Genomic DNA, 21,769 nt, shown 5'->3' with positions numbered 1-21,769 from the left:
AGAAGAAGAAAGGCCAAACCCTTTTTAGTCATCTCACAATTTTTTTTATATATATTATAAAATGTGTTGCTAAGGGCATTTTAGTCCAATTTGAATAAATATGACCTATTTGCACAAATGTCATAATTTAGGGAAATATTTTTGCACAGGAGGGGTACAATATGCACTGTAAACATAGTATAAAGGTATTTTTTGCCCTTGACCCTATATATTATGCCTCCACGAAAGACTCGAGTACTCAACCCACTACTAATTCCTGTACGAGGCAACCCATTACTAATCAACCCAACCAGTCCCTATAGTCTACCTTTCATGAATGGAGCTACAAGATCAATTAGATTATGGGTTATTTAGGGCAAGAGATTAGAAAGTAGGACATGAGGGGTCAGAAAAGAACAAAGGATTGCATGGTCCCAAACCAAATTAAATAACATAATGATGTGAGATCATATAATTGCGAGCCTATGAAAATAACCTCCCTCCACCCCCACAATAACAAATAAACTTCACAATAGTTTAGATGCATTTTCTGTCATGATAAATTAATTTCGTAATTAAATATAGATTGTTCATAGGATACAACAGTGATAAATGTAATCACTTCTAACTTTTCAAGGAAAATACATCTTTTAAGCTACTTTACATTTTTCAATTGTTGCAGCTTGGATAAATTGCATCTTACACGTTAGAAGCTCACAAATCAGGCATCCTCAGGCATCATTGCAGAAAATATTCCTGCCTTTCTTTCTTCCGCGGCGATACTATCTGCTACGACCGCACTAAACTAGATACACATGCATAGATTAAAATAGAACCACATGCAGGCAATTGGTCACATGCTCCGATAAACTCACCTAGAAAGGAAAACAAATTAAATAGTTAAAACAAGTTCATAATCTTCCAGCAATAATTTCTTACCCACTCATTACCAAATTCACAAGGAATAATTCGATAGTGATGAAAATTAAATGGTTCTGCCATGATTTTTAAGTTATCGGGAAACCAATTATATTTGAGGCGATCATGAGTTAAAAAAACTTGGGAGAGAGAGTTTAAGGTCAACAGTATAGAATTGATTTTATAACCAACACAGGATTTAATGGAGACAAAAATAAGAAACTTAAATTTGAATGTAGCATAGCTGACATCCTATGAATTTTGATTAACTCCCATTTTCTTTTCCAGAAGATCGATATCGTCGTATACAATGTATAACAAAGTGGACTTATTAGACACGCTTCATATTATGAAAGAGTAACAGAGAGTTTATTAAGAAGCTGGTTGTCAAGCCTAATACACTCTTTTTGACTAATCATGTGTGGCGATTTACTACCTCCCATCATGTCCCTCTAGCTGTCTAACCACATCTAAATCATAGCCAATATTTACATATAAATCAAACGAACTTAAAAAAAAAACCTCTTCCCACCAAGAATAGCACTAATTATATAGCCAATAATACTAGCACCCGGGGAAACACCAGCATAAAAACTCCTGAAGTAGGGATCATGTATAGTGATTAACTTTAGCCACCTGATGTTTTCACCATTTCCCATTATTAACTTCAGTGCAAAACAGTAACTTCACAGGTAATATCTCATTAAAATAAATGTGGTGGGCTTCTTTCAGCCCACAGCTCCAATAGTTAGCGTCATATTTGTTTTCCTATCAGCTTTAATTGAAAGTACAACTATACGCTCTCAGAGAAGTTGTAAACAGTTGTGTATGCTTTCGTATGTGCATGTCTGTGTGTGTGTGTGTGTGTGTGTCTGTGTGTCTGTGTGTGTGTGTGAGAGAGAGAGAGAGAGTACTTGTGCATGTGTGTTTTGAGGGGCTGGTAAAAACAAAACAAAAACTCACTGGATGAGGGTAGCAACATTACCAGTCCATATGATGCGAAATAACACTGCTCTTTTGGTGTTACTCCATGGAATTCTTCTGCAAAGTATAAAAAAAGATACATATTAGAACATACAGTGGAACTACCAACCAGCACCTTTTCTACCTGAGAAAATGGCCCACACCCTCACAAACTCAGTCCACTCCATCCAAGGCAAAAATACCTCAGCCGTTACTCATCTGGACAGGCACTTAGGCTTCTATACTGGTGCATTTTAAGCATACATGTATTTTATGCCTATTTGATGCATTTACTGTCGTGTTACATAACCATGCACTTTCTGCATATTGAAATGCCCAAGGTCATCAGCATCAAGCCGAAGGTTCAAATTCCAATCCTGTGGGTTTATACTTGCCTAAACATTTGTTCCAGACCCCACCTCACGTCTCATGTAGGAGGCGACTGGCAAGGACTCCATCCTGGTCCTGGTCCTCGTCCCCATTTAGGGAAGAAGCTCCAATCCATACCCCACCCATCCAGGGTGTTATAAAGCACAAAACGGAAGCAAAGAGAGAAATGAAACACGAAGAACACAAGGATATTACATGGTTTAGCCACTAGGGCCTACATCCACTGCACAAAGAGCCCAAAGGGCTACATCACTTTATAATATATTCTCTCTTAATCTTTGTATACAATGATCACCTTTATTTATAAGTGAAGGAATAGAGGTGATAAATATGGAAAATACATTAATGGAAGATTCCTAAAATCAATACCATAAATCACTCCAATCATATTCTATTATAGGCTAGAATCTCTCCTATGACATTCTCGTATCAAATATTCTGTCAAGGAGTAATTTAAGGGTTCCTATAATAATATTTTTCAAATATGACATCTTCTAACACAGGGGAAGCCCCCATCCCCTCCACACCCCACCCCATTTATCTCTCACCCTATCCCTGCCCCCACCTCACATCGCCTTCGATTTTTTTTTTTAAGACTGACACTTTTTTATAATGTTACTTGATATCTCATGATAGTATGTATTACATTTGATGAATAATTATCCAACAGAACACAATCTGGTATTTAGGATAATATGTATGTATCATTTATATTTTAGTAATTTGTGTTTTTTTTATAAATAAATAAGATACTATTAAACGGGGCGGGGCGGGGCGGGCACCTCTTCCCCAACCCTGCCCCATGCCCATGCAAGCTCCCCCAAAACCCATTCCATTAGGAGACGAGTGACAGGGACCAACTGGAACCGGACAAATTGCTATCCCTAGCCTTACGTTGGCAAACTCTATGGCACACTCAACTCTACCACGCCTCTCATTCCCCGAATGTGATTCTCTATTCACTAACTAGCAAATAGACCCTTGATCAACTAATATGTATCACATTATGTATTCCACCTCCTAAGATAACTTATGCCTTTCTCTAAGTCAACAAACATATTGTCTTGATCTAGTACCTCGAGGGCGTCCCTTATACTTCGAATGCTGCAACAAACATACTATTGGGCAAAGAAGCCAAAGGAAGCTTGCACACTCAACTAGGAAAAAAAAAAAAAAAACTTGCACACTCCAATATCGTTGTCTCGCATGCCGAAAAAATCCCTGCACCTCGCCTTTTAGATTGGAGGTAAGTGTATAATGACTACCTTAAAGAATATAGTTGCGCCTAATAGCGCGGATGCCGCAGTTGTTAAAAAGCGAACTCCCCAATTCTTTCTCCATCAAGATCTGCTCTTCCATAGAGGAATTAATGGGCAGTCACTTCACTGTCTCATCAGTACTGAAATATAAGAGGTTCATCAACAATCCTATACAACTGAGCATCAGAGACACTGAACTTTACAAACACATTTTTCACCATGGATATTATTAGCCAATTACAGACGCTCATTGTATTCATGTGCAAGGCTCCAAGCCTAACTCCATAGCAGCCTCATCCATGCTTCTGCGATTGACTTCTGTTTTCTTTCTATACTCAGTCCCTTACACAGACATTGATCTTACTGATCCAATCGCGTCCATAGGCAACGGTTATGTTTGGATAGTCACCGAGACTGAAATAACATGAAATGGGTTGAAGCCATCTGCTTAAGCAAGTGGTCCAGCCATCACCAACACCATTTGTGAAAAAAAGATATCTAATTTCGTTATAGCCAAGGTAACTCTATTAAATAATGTTATCCTTTCACCAACAAGTAATAGCAGCTCTTTTCCTCGTATGATATGACCCATCACAAGTTCACACCCAATTTTCCAAAGGGAATTGATATGCAGAAACCACTAAAAATACCCTACTAAAGATCCTCAATAAAATCCAAGAAGACTTCACTCAATTCCAGGCAAAGCAGCCTTCCCTTGCTCTCCAGGCCTACCAAACATCAAGGAGGATACATACTCAGGCTACACTCATTTCACTGGCTTATGGTCCCACAGTAGTTCTAGTTGAGATCTTTGTTCCCTATGCGCAACTCACCCTCAAATGTGAGGTACTACGCAAATCTTGACCCATAGCACTAGAACTCTGGCCAACATGCAACAAAGCGCAAGCAAAACCTGCAAAACTTCCAGAAGCACATTGCTGAGGTACGATGCTTTGGTCTTCCCGTTACAACCAATGCATAGTGGGGTACCTCAATGCCTAAAGTAGTTTTATTGAGAGGGCCGAAAGTTAGTTATTGCAAGCAAGCTTCCAGAAGGGTTTTCCTAAGGTTTTTCACGGGAATTCGCAGAATTGGGTTTTCATCTCTGCACAACTAACCAAGAAGGTCCTTCACGTCATTAAAGACCAATAACAATGGTTGCTATCTTCTATACTCACTTAACACCATCTATATTATACACCCCTATACTCCTAGACCCCTAACCCAATTTCAATGTTAAAAATCATATACAATTAGAAAGGAGGGAGGACAACAGTGACCCTTGGATTCTCCCTGATCCTCCTTAACTCTTTCTTCATTACTACTGCTCCCTTTCTCCTAATACTGCCTCCATTTTCATCAAAATCATCCTTTGTGCATATAAGATATAACTGCCCATCTCCACAGTCCAGCCTTAATACCCATGCATACAAAAAGATGAACTCAGGCTATAAATGGGAGTTATATTTGAAATCAGACCTCAACCCAGCTCATCAATGTTTGTTACCTTGCACCCTTAAGGGGTTCTAGGACAAGGATTAAAACTCAAGACAGAGAGTGAAAAACCTTTAGAGTAGTGTCATCTGTAATCAATATGTCACATTAAACCTAGAGCAGAGACAGGGCACCATCTATTCAACTGAATTACAGAGAAAAAGTATTGCGAATATTAACCAGTATTAAGTCTAAGATTCTAGTCCTTTGTGATCTTTCATCATCTAGAAAATTCTCCCTTAACATCCTAAGAATGTCAAGAGCAAAATGTCTAAAGTTTTAACATTATTTCTCATCCCCAGTGTTAGCCTGGTAGATCCCATGGACAATGCTGAAACAACAACAAATATATAGTTGCTCAGTCTGACAAGTAGGCACACATCCTATCCAGTATAGAAGAGTTCCATCATTTAACCCATTATGTGGCTGGATCCCGGTTCCATTAAGGTGCATCAGATGCAGTTCATGATTTGGATATAGACAATACACGAACATATGTACATGACCTCATAAAGTATTCTTTAAGGACGTTTTTAGAACTTCATGCTCAAAAGTTCATGCTCAGATGATTAAAGTGATCTTAAGATTTCTCCATATGACTTTATTTACCTTCGATTCCAGGATCTTCTGGCTGTCACTGAAGTACTGGTTTGGATGATTAATCCCAGCATCACAAGATGAGCCGTGAACAGTTTCAAATGTCAAAGTACACGCCAACTGCAGATATGTTATTCACAAACACAATGTCCCACATCAAAGAAAGAACAATTAAAGCACCTGGAAACAATTCTAAGGATAAATCCAACTACTATATAATTACCTGATAATGTCTATTTCGCACTTTATCGATCACATCCTCTAGTGCACGATTCACCACTCCCATTCTACCAAGGGCTGCTCTCAAATTCTCCTCACTGTCAAGCAAAAGTGACATATCCACAGTAAACGAATAATTCTGAAAAGAACATTCTATGCATGATCCAAGTCATGATATCAACAGGTTTCAGATGCTACATGGTGTACATATGGTAGTTTTAGGGTATAAAGTCAATCCAAAAATTTTCTTCTAAGTCAATCTATATTTCTATTAATAAAGTTTAGAACAGTTTTATTAATTTTTTTCTTGGAGGGGCGGGGGTGCTGAGGTGGTACAGAGTCTGTTATAATGTGAATCAACACTTCAGATTCACCATCTAGTCTGAATTCAGTCATGTGAAGTAGGCACAGGGAATGTAGCTACAACACAAAACACGCGTCTTTGTTCTTTTTTTTTCATTGGATTAATATAAAGCAATTCCAAATTACCATCTGACAGCAGTCAGCTTAAAGTAATTTAATATTACCAAGTATAATGTCATTGTCAACTATTACTTTCACTGAATTGATGTTTGTGTAAGAGGGATGATGACTCAGCAAATCATCTCCTGCACTGTCCAGTGGCGAGGGACGGATGGGCCATGCTGCTTGTTATTTTCGATATGCATTGGATGATGCCGAGCTCCAAAAGATGTATACTTGAGGCTTGTAGAGGGTGTGTAGTGGGAAGCAAGCCAGAGACGCATGAAGAGCCACCCCTCTTTGCTTGTGGTGGGCGCCTCACTCGCCCATTTGACTTTTGGCATCATTGACTTGCTCTTCAATCTAAGCGATTTCATAACCAGAAAGAATGACCTCTATTCAGGATCAGTCCCGTCCCTAGATGTAGTAGTAAATCAGCAGGACATTCAAAAAAGCTATGCACCTTCACTGAATGTTATTGTGGAGAGGAAGAAACAGAAGATCCTTTGAAGGAAAGGAGGCTCCAATTAGGGCTCTAAAATTCTCTATTTAGTTCCTTGTTTTTTGGATTCATGAATGGAATTGTAAAGCTATAGATGATATTGTGGATTTTGTCGATGGGTTAAGAATATAGTGGACCCTTTTGGGTTTTTTGTATATGGGATGTGCTCCCCTCTTATGTGCGCTTCAATGAATTATTACTTATCAACATATATATATATATATATATCCAAAGCAGAGTCATGGCATCAATAACAATAGATATAAATTATCATCTATAGATCAAGGATTTCACTAAGCAGTAGCAGATAGGAAACAAATTGCCAAAGTGAATCAGACTCTCCATAACAATGATATTCATGCAGGCAAGCACATACATGCAACAGAACATGTCAAATTATGATTGCTTATGATCTTAAAACAAACACTCTATTCAGAAAAATATCAACATCTAATAACCTATAAATCAAATGCATAGCTAATTGTACAACTCTTTTCCCAATTCAGCTCCAAGCAGCATGACCTCTTTTATTTAAGTCTACATGCAATCATGTCTTACCTGATAGCCTCCACCGACATGGATGGAACCAGGATTTTTCTTCAATGATCATTCCACAACTGACATATCAATTTTAATAAATGGCATCTAAAAAAGAACTTTCCAAATATATATGTTGTCATAACATCTAAATACATTGTTTTTTTTTTTTTTTTTTCTTTTCTTTTCTTTAAAAAAAGGGTAACTGGAACATCCAAATATGTTGCTGATATTGTTTTTACTAAGTCATTTCAAATATATTTGAAAATTTCTTCTTTTAAACTGCCACACTGGGTCTTTGAATAGATAACTGATGCGTTACTAGATAAGCCTACAACAATATGGTAATATTTTATGAAATTTGCTAACCACTTCTCAATTTTTAAAAGAATAAAGCTCACTTTTTAAAAAAAATTCCAGAAGGCCAAGTATATGAAACTCCAACAATTTTAATATATTTTGAATCAACCCCTCTTATTTTTCTTTCAAAATTCATAGGGTTAGTTGACCCCACTCGAGCCCATGTAGCTCTGCTTTCTATACTAACATTCTTTTTGGCATGACAAACAGAAACCTGGGCATGATTAGCATTTATTCTGACCCCCCTCTCATTCTTATACCTGAACTTATCCTTTAATAAGATGTTTATGAGTCACTGATTTTATTTTATTTTTACATGGTAAGCGAACCACTGATAAATTGTGTGTTTATATAAATGGACATTGGAAACTAAGTTATTTTAATCCTTTTTTTTTTTTTTTTGGCCAAGTAAGATACCAAACCTCGAACCCTGTCCAAATGAGTACAAATAGACTCCAAACCCAAACAGACTTGCAAAGATTGGCATTTAATCCAAGATAGATGTACATGAAATTATTGTAGAACAATGAAGATGCTAGGACAAATAAATGGCAAGATAAGAAAGAAAAATAATAATTGTTAAAACACCCCAACAAATTGAAAGACCCTCACCAAAGGTTGAGGACAAGAAAGAGAAAGTAACTGAGATTATTTGGTCATGAGCAACAAAAAACCATCAATAGCTGTACACAGTGATAAAGTTTGATAGAAGGAGCAAGAAGAATGAAAGGAAGTTTAAAAAAGGATTTGACTAGGCTGAGTAATGTGATATGACAGTTCTTTTGTAACTCAAATGCAACCCCCAATCATATAGAATGACAACAGGATTGAGTGACACCATAAAAGAGTGATAATGCTTTGCTAGATTGACTTTAATTGTTCAGTTTACTAGAGAAGGTGAGGTTATTGAGATTAAAAGCATAGAAGCCCATTATGCCAGTTTAATACAAGCATTCATTAAATGGAACTGGATTGGCTAAAGAGTTAACCTGAAATGACGATAAGGGCATCCGTGATGATCTCCGACACCTGGAGTTGATGAGATGATCTTTTGACAAGAATAAGGTGTGTAATCCTGCAATCACCAAATTAGGGAGAAAAAAGGAAAAAAAAAAAAATTATGAATCTTGTCTGCACATGACCACCCATAGTACAGGCACTACAGCTTCCTGTTAACACTCTAAGTTACAGGAATAAAACCTCAAATGACATATGATATATATATATATATATATATATATATATATATAATTATACATACATATGAATTTGTAAAACTTTCTAGTACAATCAATGTTGTCAGAAGCATGATATGGATCATTGAAGTAGTACAATTTTTAATCATACCAAAGCCATTTTTATTTAACAATTTCTTGGTCAGTGGTAAAAAGTGGTAAAAGCTCAGGTTGACAAGTGTGAGATGTTGGTTCAAATCCTAAGAGCAGCTTTTTTGTGCAGTTAATGCCAAATGTTATGTTTGTATCCAATCTAACCCTGCCAACACACTCACTTAATGGGGACCACTGGGTATGACACTTTATGACCTTTATTTGTTTGAAAAGTGATTAGACGGCAGATCTTGAACCTTGGCATTGCTGTCACCTTAATTTATTCCGGTTAAAAGTTTGCAACATATTGTTACCAATCGTGCCATGACATATTTCAGATATAACAGCAATTGTTGGAGAATGATTACTTGGGCCCTCCATCTTTTAGGAAATCTTCAAGATTATGAAATACACAGACCAAAATTTAGCAAACCACTCAAATATTAGGGTGTTCATTTGTTTTGTTGTAGAGTCATAATTGAAAGGATACAGGGCATGCTCTTCATATAGATAACTTAAGAGGACGAACTACAGCTTGTGCAAGATTTATCCATCTTCAGGCTAAAGCTACATCCCAAAACTGAAAGATTCTATGAGAATATTTTCTTTTGTCGACTTTCTATATTGTAGACTTATTCATTCTATACTTTTGAAATGTGAAAAGATCTGATTTTTACCATTTAATAAACTCTCATATTTCCAACCTGATTATATTATCCGATTCTGAAGGCAATCTACACATCCAATCTTCTGTCCTGATTCTGACAACCTTGAACTAGTAGATCAATAATTTGGCCATTGTTGTTAGGTGATGTCTTACCGTTCTCTTCCCTTCTTTTCCATAATTATGGCGTATGCTATAGGCATATTCCTTGTCAAATCTCTCAACGCCAACCTACAACAAGAAGAACAAGCACAAAGCTTCAGATGAGAAAGCGTGTGAATGTTATAACAGATAATAAACAAAAACTTTTATCCACGGAGAGAGAGAGAGATTCTCTGAGGCATAATCATTCATTCTTTTACCAAACACTCGCTGGTCAAATTATCCACAAAATGACCCAATCAGTATGCTAGTTTTTTATAATGCATTGCATGAAAACATGAGTATGATTAAATGTGTACATCTAATACTTCTACTAGAAACAAAGAGAACTTTACAAAATTGCCACTAGCAGAAGAAAACATTCAAAAGTACCACACTTACCTTCCGGGAGAACTCAGCTTTCCAAAACGCAAGGGCATCATCTAACTTCAACCCAACACCCTAAAAAAGAGGAGAAAATACACTAAAATAAAGAAAATATTACCAGCAATCACTGATTCTAAATATTTAAAGTATTCCAAAATCATCATAGGAACCCTTCTTCACATTTCATAATTTTATTGCATGTCTCCCATACACATACATGATACACAACAACCGAAAACATTACTCTAAATTTTTCAATGGCAGATGATGTGAAAATTCATGTTTTCTGGACATTTTTAACTGTCGATGACACGTCAGAACTAAAAAAACAAGCTTAATCTAAATTGAAGGTAACATACAAAGAAGTTTGCTTGACAGCACAACTAATGTTCATTAAAGTACCTTATTTAGACTCATTTACAATCAAAAGTCTCCGACCAAATATAGAATCAAAAGATTCATGGTAATATCCCTTCATAATGTATTTTAATACAATATTTTGGCTGATTTGGGACCAAATGGTATGGTTCATTTGTTGGTAGATTGGAGGAATACGGTTTCCAAACTTTTAGCACCAGCTCTTCAATCATAACCTCATGGACATGTGGTTTATCCCCTTTTCAACATTTTTCACACAACTTAATAAATAAGTTACACAAAGTTTGCAAATTATGTTCTAACAAAGTTCTTAAATTCATTTGGTTTTGCAACCATGCCAAAAAGTTCCGATATTGATGTCTGGATATAAGACTTACTTTTCTTAATACACAACAGACATGTTTAAGCATTAGATCCTCCAGACCTCCAAACCGAGGGATACGGTAATATATGGCTAAAGCATCAAACTGGCAAAAAGATGGATGTGGGAAATTGTGAAAAGTATATTACTTTTGGGTCTTTTCTATAACTATAGCAATTTTTTTTTATTATAAGTAAATAATTATTTACTATACTGACTGATGGAGTGGGGATTCGAACCTGGACCTTTGAACACAAGCAACACATGCCCTACCACTGGGCTATCACACCACGTCCTAAAAAAGTATAGCAATTTAAGGTGTAGAATTCAAATTTAGTTATAAAAGATAAAGAGAGGTCTAATGCAAAATCGCGAAATATAGAATTACATTTCAATAAATTGAAAACAAACTACTACAACAAGCTATTCCAACCGTAAAGATAATCTTTCATGAAAAGGTATATAGTTTTATACACTTCTACCTCTTCCTTTTTAAATATATATATATATATATAACCAACCGTGTCCGAGGCATGTTCAAATATCATGTCAAGTCAATTTAGGTATATGGGTACTGGCAAGTCCAAGTTCTACTCTTTTGAACATTTGACCAAGGTATCATTCATGCCAATAAAATGTATGCAGCACAATTTCACTTCAAGTAGAACTGAATAAAATGTATGCAGTACAATTTGACTTCAAGTAGAACTGAATCATTGTAGAAATGTTCATATGAATTTTAGATATATTTTTTTATGCTCAAACCCAAAATATAATGAACTGCAAGAACGGTGTCAATCCTTGGAACGGTGTCCAATAGATACAACCCAATATGCTGAACACAGGAAACAAAAACTTCTGCTTCATGCATGTGTGTGTGTGTGTGTGTGTGTGTGTGTGAATGTGTAAGTATTGGTTCGCTTTGTAAATCTAGTTCCCCTAAACTATGGCCCAAAACCTTTTCCTTTCTGAAATAATTATCTATTCATTCACATAAAGAGACAAACATGCAAATCAAAGTACAAAGATTAACCTTGAGAAACAGGCCCAATTGCATTCTCCCTCCATGCTTTAAATGATGATCCTCTCTTAGCTGCACAAAGGTGCCATGGACCATAAATGGAAATGAAAACACAAAACAAAAATTGTACCCAGCATAGGTTGGGCCTGATAATTTGAGAACGACAAAAAGGAAAAAAAGACAACACATAATTTTGATGAATTAACTAGCAAGATAAACAGTAATTACCCTGATTCCAAAATAAACTTCTTACCTTTTCAAAAAGGTGGCGCATACACAGAGGAAATGAACTCCTAGCTACTTGATCAATGTCTCTTAGTGATATTTCTGCATATTCTTTCGGCTGCAAAAGCAGTATACCAAATTCATCAATATCAACTTCAACCTCTATGACCTGAGGGTAATAGATGAACCGGACATCTATAGCATAGTACCTGGGAATAGTCAGGACCCAGATAGCTTGTAGATAGAGCTTCCACAATCTGAACATATCAAAGAAAATTTGATCATCATATTCAGAAAATACAGAGCTCAATTTGAACTTGCAAAGTTCACAAACCAATACTCACAGGAGCCAACCGATCCTTCTCTTGTTCTCTGATGGTGGATGTCCACTTTCTGAAATCAAAATGACAACCAGAATCTTAAAGTGTGTGCATATATAGTCTTTCCCACATTTTTAAGATATAAAGCTGATTAACCATAAGAGAAAAAAAAATAATCTAATCAGAAAAATAAAACCTGTCTAGCAGAAAAACTAGAACTAATGAAGGCCATTTTGGCATCACAAAATATACATCATAAAAGTTCATAGAACAGAAAAAAGTAACCAACCTGAAAAGGCTAAAAGTTCAGGACTTAACACCAATTTAAAGAAGAGTACTAGAAATAAAATTCAACATACCAGTTAAAATAATTAAAAAAAAAAAAAAAAAAAGAGTCCATACACGGGTGCACAACAAATATCAATGTGCTAGAGTCTCAGAGTTGTTGAACAGGATTTTAGCTTTGTACTCGGGACAGCAATGACAGCAAACTAAGAACAATGACGATGCCGATGATTATCACAACTAGCAGTATGCGATTATTTTCCCATGACAATTCTAGATGGTACAAATTTTTAGACAATTTTAGAAATTAATTGCTCTTTTAATCATTTCAAGTTCAAACTTCAAAGTCCGCGATGAATGAAATGACAAACATAAATAAAAAATCCAAAAATAGAATAAAAAATAACAAATACGTAAACAAACAAGTTTAGAACGTACATCTTGAAGTAATGAACTTTCTTTCAGCATAAATGCTACTCTACCAAAATACGCAAGAATATGGCCTTTTTAACCCGGAAAAAAGAAAACCATGGTTCTAAACCCAAGTGGCTCCAAATTCCCTAAACCATTGCTATTCCATTCATTTTTAAACAGAGAACAAAGCAGATATTTTCCATGATAAATAAATATAATTATTAACGAACTCCGCAGCACTTAATGATAACCTGTTTGCCAGCACAAGGGCCTTTGAAAGATGGCTGCGAAATTGCGTGACAACAAGGGAAACCACCTAGAACAAAGCATATGAACATCAATCAGACTGACAAGTCTAGTTCTGTATGGGTTAAGTGCAAGAATTAAACACTAAGCATTAATATTTACCTGATTCATGGCAACATATGCATGACCTTTCTGAATAAATACTCTGCGAGTAGCCACAAGTTCTGGGACTTCTTCAAATGGTACCTTCATTTATGGAAGAGGACAAAACATGTTGATAAGCCAAATCAAAATGGTCAATATGTCTAAAAGATATATATATATATATATAGATATCCCTTTTAATTCCAGGAATGGAACGCAGAGAAGCTACTCTATCCCTGCCTTGCCCATTCCTCATGTTTAATGGGACTGAAACCAACCATAGAATGCTATACATCAACATCCACCCAATCATGTGATGGTAAGCATGCAATAACTTCTTTCTCACCCAACCCAGAAGCAACATAAGCAAAGGCTAGAACCATATGAATGCATTAACTTAGGCCTCAAGAATCCCTCCTGGTGACACCAACGGAGTTTTCTGTAACCACATTAATGCATGCCAAATACATGGCAGCAGGCAGGCTTATTTACATACTCTTATCATAAGGTCCCTATTTTCATCACCAAGAAGTTAAAATGTATTTGTTATACTGCTGGGGGAAAAATAATAATAAGCTACACAAACCTTGTAGAATATTGTGTCAGCTGCAAAAGAAAGTGAAAATGATAAAAGGAAAAAAGAAAAAAGGAAAGCAAGTTAGAATATTAATATATCTTCAAAGTGATAAGTATTCATCATTACTAAATCATATAGAGTGAAAGCATAGGCTAAAAAAAAAATCAGAATCTATATAAAATTTCATTCTAGAAAATCAAACGGCATCATATCCCACAAGATAAGCTTCTTTGTCAAACTTATAATTGCATTTTCCATGTGCCAATTTTAAGAATATTATTTCAATGAAGAAGATGTTGCAAAGGGCACCAAGAACAGAAAATATTAGCCATAGGTACCCACCACAACCCACTCACCAACACACACAAGGTGGAGAGGGAGACAGAAGCCCAGTATGTATAACCGTATGAATGCTATTATCAATTCAAACTTCTTTTGCGAGGCATCATTAATGCGTTAAAGACTTAGAAATTCAGTAAAAGGTTAAACCTAAATGAAAATATGTCAGAACCCTTCAAGTTTTTGCTAAGCTGAAAACTCCAAGAGCTTGACACATCCTTCTAATTTTAAGAAAGGTAACAATCCTCTTTCTATCGTCTGAATAGCATAAAGCAAGCAGAACTTATCCTTTGGGGTAAAACTATTATATAAGTTGAAAAAAAGTTTAAGGTAATTTTTCTAATTATATGAATCTTAGTCACATGATTTTAATCGAATCATAGTAACATACTTTAAATGATTCGTTGATCGTTTAATTCACAACACCACTCTATGAATTTCTTTTCATATCTCACTTTTAAGAAGCAGGAATACAGGACACGTATACGATAAGAATTGGACATGGCGACATAACAAATGTTAAGAAATTAAGATACGGACACGGCCACTAATAAATATATCTTTTATATATATAATCCTATATTTTGAGTAATATTAGTTTTTATCAACCTGACAATGAAAAATTCTCAAATCATAATAATTAATGAGCTATAAAAATAATTAGTTTATCATTTAAAGAACTACACAATTGAATATACTCCACAGCAATAATAATTGTTTTTTAAACCAAAAAATTTGAGATATTTATGTTATATAACCTTTACAATGTTCATAGAAGTCATCATATTTACACTTGAACCCAATTTTCTTTTTAGAACTTTCTAACAATGCGACACGGTGTCGGACACGTCCATGGCCTGTCTGTGCCATGTCTACATCATGTTTGAAAACTAAATAATTCAGACATGCCTGTTGGGTCATGTCCAACATGAGTCCGTGTAACGACAGGCATCTGAGGCGTGCTGGTATTCAACAACGGATTTTATTGACCTTTTAAGCGTGCTTGTGCCTCCTAATCTCACTTAGCAGCCCAAGCGTTTTACTTCCTACTTGATTCACGTGGCTCTCCTTCATGTTATCTCTCGACAGAAATACAAACGAAGAGATGGCCACCCTCCTCTTTCTCGTTCATTCCAGACAAAATGTTTTCTACTTATATTACAAGAAAATTGTGTTAAAGAAAGTCTATAAGTGAGATCTTATAGAAAAACCAACTTTCTAGCTATGGCCCCCACTAGTTCCAACTATAAACAAACTAAGAACCCTAGTCTTCATCAGATTGTTATTCCATATTTAACTCCTAATAAATAAGGAATCAAATTCCATAATTGCAAATATATCCACCAACAAATTTACAAAAGAAACACTAGAAAATAGTTTATTTACAAATAACTCCCTTTCTGGCACTTTTTTGCTAATAGAGGTACTTATCTTTATTCCAATATAAGCCACAAGTTAATAAATTTATTTCACTATCACCCTCATAGATATAAATTTAATTTTAGATGGTAATTAGATTCATATAATGTTTCAATAAACATTTCGATAGTTTATATATTCAACTGATATATGAATTATGAACTACGATTGATGAACACATCACAAATCATACCGGCCGAATTTAATAAGCCCAATCAATTTAAGAATTGTTGGAATAACTTCTATTTTCATTAGATTAAGTGTAGATTCCATGCTGAAGATCTATATGTACCTTGTATGACAATCATATGACCCCATCATAAGCATATATAGCTCCCAATTAAGCAACACCAGTTGGCAATAACAAATTTCAACATGACATCGTAAAGGTCATATAATCTTCGCAAGGCTAAGGACCAATTTACAAGTATCTCTTTATTTTTCTTAGAGTGATCATATTCAATATACATACCTCATTATATGTATCTACAAATCCTTTTAGGAATCTACCATTCCAATGGTTAAGACACGCCATTACATAAATGTATCAACGTAATGTATGTTAATTTCCAAGTGAAGTGTCCATCTCTTCACTCGTGAGTCATGAGCGTGACTAAGAACAAAATAAGAATTCAAAAAAAAAAGTGTCTTATCTTTATGGTTCTTCAATCATAACAAAGTTTTTCCTCATCTTAACCTTATGGCATAATTAATTTAACACCCATATACTTTACACATGTATGCAGGCAATGCAATCATAAAATTCATAATTAAAAACCAATAAAATAAATAGATATTGCTTTTGAGGACATATATGCCTAAAACAAGTAACATGCCCAACAAGTCACCATGATTTCCATTTCTCCAAGGCAATGCATACAAATCATCAACTTCTCAACTGCCTACAATTACACCTAAGGTTTAATTACTTGGATGCAAAAATCTTCAATGTATCAAGTTATCAATCTTTGTTCAGTAGTCCAACTTTGATCAATCAAACCTATTAAAATCGATCAAACTCAAACATGGATCGACCAATAGTTGGAAAACAAGTTTTTATTTTTACAAATTTTATAAAATAAATTTTAAAAGGTTTCCTATTCTTTTAAGACTACTCCTATATAGGCCACATGTTAGCCCCAATGTTTCAAGCCAAGAGAAACTGGGAGATTTTGATGATAACGAACTATTAATGTGTGTATTAAATTAAAAGTCAACTTGAGTGTAATGAATTTGAGAATATTATTTAAACTCAAGTACCGAGTAGATCCATGCACAATATGTTCAAGTCTACAAATTGGATCAAACACATGGCGAAGGAATTATAAATTGAATATCAAGTTCAAGACCATAGGGCTAAGGGGTTGGTGAGTGTTAAAATCCTTGTAAATATTGGCTTTGTCGCATGCTGATTCTAAGCCCAACCATAGGATATAAAAACCGGACCTAGGCTAAAAGACAAACTATTGTCTTGGTCCTTAAAGAAAATGACTCAGCTTTCACACTTAAAGTTTGAATTCAAAAAGCAAGGGCTAGGTAGTCATTTGGGGTCACTTGGTATTTTCACTTTTGCGCCAGAATGCTTTAATTAAAATTCCCTGTGAAATGTGAAAATGGAGGCGTCTTCCCTTGCTGAGTTGGCTAACAGCTGGGACATGATTTGTTCTCAGGTTAGACCAGCCAGACATCTACTCTTATAGAACCACGGCTGCTTGTATTGGAACAAGCTTAAAACTGAAATGAAAAATATGTTCAATTTACACCTATTTCCAAACGGTCTCAAAGCTCTATAATGGCTACAGTTTTCATTGAGACTATAAAAGAAGGTTTCCCCTCATACTACTTTTTTATCACTGTACATTGAGCAAGAATCATTTTTTTTTTTTTTTTTAAAAGTTTTTTTAACATTCATTTGAAATCTTTCAAAAGCTTTAAACAGATTAGAGGAATCATTCTCTAGAAGTTGAGTTTAATCTTGTGCTTCATTCATTACTCTACAGAATGAGTGCTTTTTTTTTTTCTTTTTCTTTTTTTTGAGAGAAAATCTGTAGTGAGCTTTCATTGCACTCAGCAAGGTTGCACTTGAGCTTGTGAAAAAAAGCAGACAAAGGTTATCTCTGAGACTGGTAAAAGAGATTGTAAAGGTTTCCTTTGAGCCTGGTAAAAGGGGCATTGTAACGATTTCTTCTCTACATGGTAAAGAGAAGTGAGATAGTTAGATTTGGGAATCCTCAGGAGGCTCTCCTAAAGGCAAGGTGTAGGTGGGCTTCGAACCTTGTATATCGTTGTGTCCTTTGTTTGCTATTTCTCTATACTTTGAACTCCTAATTTGTTGAGATTTACAAACTTAGTTTGTGTGTTTTGTTGCAATTAATATCAACACCCAATTGTCTCTCTTGTTAGCCCACTTAAAAATTTCACTGTTATACTCTGTTCTGTGCACAAGAGTGAACTCCCAAATCCACAGTTAGCAACCACACAAACAACCATAGACAAACTCTGTTTTGTGTTGCTAAGCATTAGCCCCAAGTCTCGAAAAGTTTCTGAGTCTGCCTAATGATTAAATTCAAACCCCCCCCCCCCCCCCCCCCAACCCTTTCTCGAGTCATTATCTGAGCAACACTATACATACATATTGATAGTCATTCTAGGGAAACGAGAGAGAACTAGAGAGAATAGACATCTAGTTGTGATATTCAATCTAGGGTTTCATATATCTTACCATCTTTCTGATGTGATTTAAGTGAAATAATGCATGGAGTGTAATGGATGGATTTAAATTATAAATCAACTGGGTGATTTTGAAGAAAATAAGAACTAATAAACAATCAAGGGAGAGCAAGCTTGTTGGAGGACAAGTTTTTCTAATGATAGCAATAGTGTTCAAGGGAGAGCAAGGTGCATAAGTATGGATCAAAGGTAACTAGGTGATTTGTACGTAACTGCAATATAAATCAAACTTCCACCATATTTTTTACCGAAAAAATTAAAATTTTCCTCCTAACATAGCCGGATTTAGTATATAAATTTTGTGAGAGACATATTTGAGACCCATCAAAAGACGTATGTTAGTAGCAAGTTTTTAGAATCAAAAAATGGAATTAGCAATATAGCCAATGGGTGAATGTAACATGACCTCCTGATATCCAAATGCTTCTTATAAAAATGACTCGAAAAAACAGTAAAGAACAGTATCATGATTACGAGCAGACAAGGAAAGATAAATGCTATAGAGATGAAAAATAGGATGCAAAATTAGAAAATAATCTGCAATCACCACTGGTGCCCATCGACCGTGCAACTTGGATTAATTTTTCCTTTACACTCTGCAAAAGATAAAAGGAAAAAATAGCTTTAAGAAATGAAGTTAGCAGGAGTTTCTAGGAAAGTTATGCAGTATATTTAAAAGAGAGCAAAAAAGTTCAACAGATAGAACACAAATACCTCGAACTCTGTAGTGCTAAGTGCTTTATAATGAACAAATTCTGTCATTAGCGCTCTCTGTAAACACAAAAGCACAACCGCAAGCAATCACAATCAGACTCGTAATAACAAGCTAAATGTGATGTAGAATGACAAAACCATACCTGAACTTCAGAAGTTTCAAGCCGAAAACGGTAACGAAAGAGGGTAGTCTCCATGGAAAGAAACCATTTTCGCAGTTCCTCCCTGATGCACCAGGGAAAATAAATCAAAAATTAGTAAGAATATAAAGAAAGAATTAATAAATAAATAAATAAAAACAGTAAGAAGAATAGAAACTTACGTTCTACAATACACAAGACGGAGGACAAAGTGTGAGATTATATCCTTGTTAATGACCTCAGATGCTTGTGGATGCCTCATATTCGCCTTCCATAGTTCTTTTACCTATTCAAACCCAATAAGTCAAACTGAGAAACAGCTCCAGATTAAACATAAACAATCAAAGCTAAGACTACGGTTTACCAATTTCTCCATTTCATTGGTATTCTTTCCTCTGGATAATCCATCAGAAATCCCTTTAAGAACTGCATTGAACAGTTTTAACCATCAGTGAAATATACCAGCTTTAATATACACAACGCAAGTGTCCAAACTAAGACAAAACACTAAATCTCAAAACTAAAAGCCTTAAAAGTCCAAATTGCAATAAATTAAACAAATTCAAGATTAAAACCCTAAATTTCAAATGAACCCCATCAAGCAATTCATAAATTAAACCCTACAATCCATAAACAAGAAATATCCTAAATGTTCTACTTTTGTTGCACAATTATCTCTCTGCTATCAAGAACAGTATGAAAAGAAATTAGATTTCTGAACCCATATGAAGATAGTAGGAGATAGAATGACCTCGTAGGCGATCGATTGCGAAAAGCTCAAAATCTTCGAGCCTGACCTCAAGTTCCGGTGCGGAACGGTAAAGAGGGAGGGTCGGAACGACGTCCTCGGCGGCCGAGAGAGACTTCCTCTGAGATCGGACGACTTCCATTTTTCAGCACTCTGAATCTGAGGGAGTGCGAAGCAAATGCCCGTGATAGGTGTTCACTCTTTTAGAGAGAGATAAAATGGCGCGAAACGCTTCCCACCATTTCCTAGAAAACGGGTCGAGTTTGGAAGATCCTAGCCCACATCCATGTATGTTTGAAAGAGGCTATTTAGGCCCAACGTAGTGCAACTTCAGGTCCAAAGGGATGCAATTTGGACGGACCAAAGCCCGACTCTAGCCCAATTGTTTTTATAAGTTCGGAAAGAAATTATACATGATCCCGTCAATCACAACAAATTATATAATTTCAGAATAAATTAATTTAGATTGATGAGTTGTAAGTTGGGACACCTCGAACCCAACTTGAATTGAATGAATGACCCAAGTTTAATATGAATTTCAATCCGATTTTATATTTTTTTTCTTTACTAGGCAAATATAAAATAATCATTATTCATTTCAATCTTTTATTTAATACAAAACTTGTATTTAGTTTTTAATGAATATTAATTGAACAGATAATTTGGACTCAGCCACTGTCCAACTTAAGCTTAGACTTGACTTCAATCAAAATTTCTCATATTTAAATATTTGAACATTCATCAAAGGTTTGTAGAGTAGATGTTGAAATTTCACCAATCCCACAATTCACTAAACCTATCTGAGTGATAGATTTAACATCTTGTGATATAAGACTAGTTGAGCATTACCCACTAATTTAGTTAGTGGAGCGCCCAGATCCCAAATAAGTGTGTCTGCATTCGAGTACTTTTTTTCTAATTTGTCAAGAAAAATAAAAAAAACAAAAAAATATAGGAGTGGTTAAATGAGTTTATATTATATTTTTCTTAGTCAGGCTTATAGAGTCTATCAATATAAATTTACTTTTAGATGGTAACTAGACTCATATAATGTTTCGATGAACATTTTAATAAAGTTGAGAAGTGTCACAAGATCAGTTGCAAAAAATGTAGATGGGGCATATGAAGATTCACCAGAAGCCTTGCTAACTGGTACTAAAGTTGGTCGTTGTTGACATAATCTCAGAGTAAGCCACAACTGTAGTATAATGTGAGAGTTGATCATGAGTGCGACACTGATTAATGATATGCCCTAGATCTTGCAGAAGGTACAATAAAGAGAAGAGCTATCAGTTTTGGAGTTTGATCACCGAGAGCCAGATTGGTTGTTGCGTCCATTGCATGGGAAAGATAATGAGGAGCGATCATGTGCAGACTGAGATGACAATGAATGAGGAACAGAAGATAATGTGGCCAATACAGTGAGATTGGGTTGGGAACGAATAGTCTACTAGTGTGTCTTTTCTCTAACAAGCTCATTGAGAGCTTGATCAAATGAAGGGAAAGGT

General features: G+C 35.4%; 1 protein-coding gene across 1 annotated transcript; it reads right to left on the bottom strand.

Moving 5' to 3' along the window:
- Positions 1-528: 528 nt before the first annotated feature.
- On the bottom strand, positions 529-20,444 carry LOC132303413 (probable DNA primase large subunit). Its single transcript, XM_059800651.1, has 20 exons — positions 20,265-20,444; positions 19,878-19,939; positions 19,696-19,799; positions 19,517-19,598; positions 19,374-19,430; positions 19,207-19,255; positions 14,181-14,200; positions 13,613-13,696; positions 13,456-13,520; positions 12,530-12,578; positions 12,395-12,442; positions 12,214-12,303; positions 11,973-12,032; positions 10,216-10,275; positions 9,829-9,903; positions 8,670-8,755; positions 5,824-5,917; positions 5,613-5,720; positions 1,883-1,938; positions 529-854 (listed from the first exon to the last, which is right to left on the bottom strand). The coding sequence occupies exons 1-19, from the start codon at positions 20,401-20,403 to the stop codon at positions 1,921-1,923; spliced, it is 1,350 nt and encodes a 449-aa protein (XP_059656634.1). The 5' UTR covers positions 20,404-20,444; the 3' UTR covers positions 529-854; positions 1,883-1,920.
- Between the last annotated feature and the right edge of the window lie 1,325 nt (positions 20,445-21,769).

The sequence above is a fragment of the Cornus florida genome, unplaced genomic scaffold (genome assembly GCF_030987335.1).
Source record: "Cornus florida cultivar Cherokee Brave unplaced genomic scaffold, ASM3098733v1 CherokeeBrave_3.0.0_Hap2_Chr04, whole genome shotgun sequence".
NCBI lineage: Eukaryota > Viridiplantae > Streptophyta > Magnoliopsida > Cornales > Cornaceae > Cornus > Cornus florida.
This window is presented reverse-complemented; position numbering and strand designations above follow the sequence as displayed.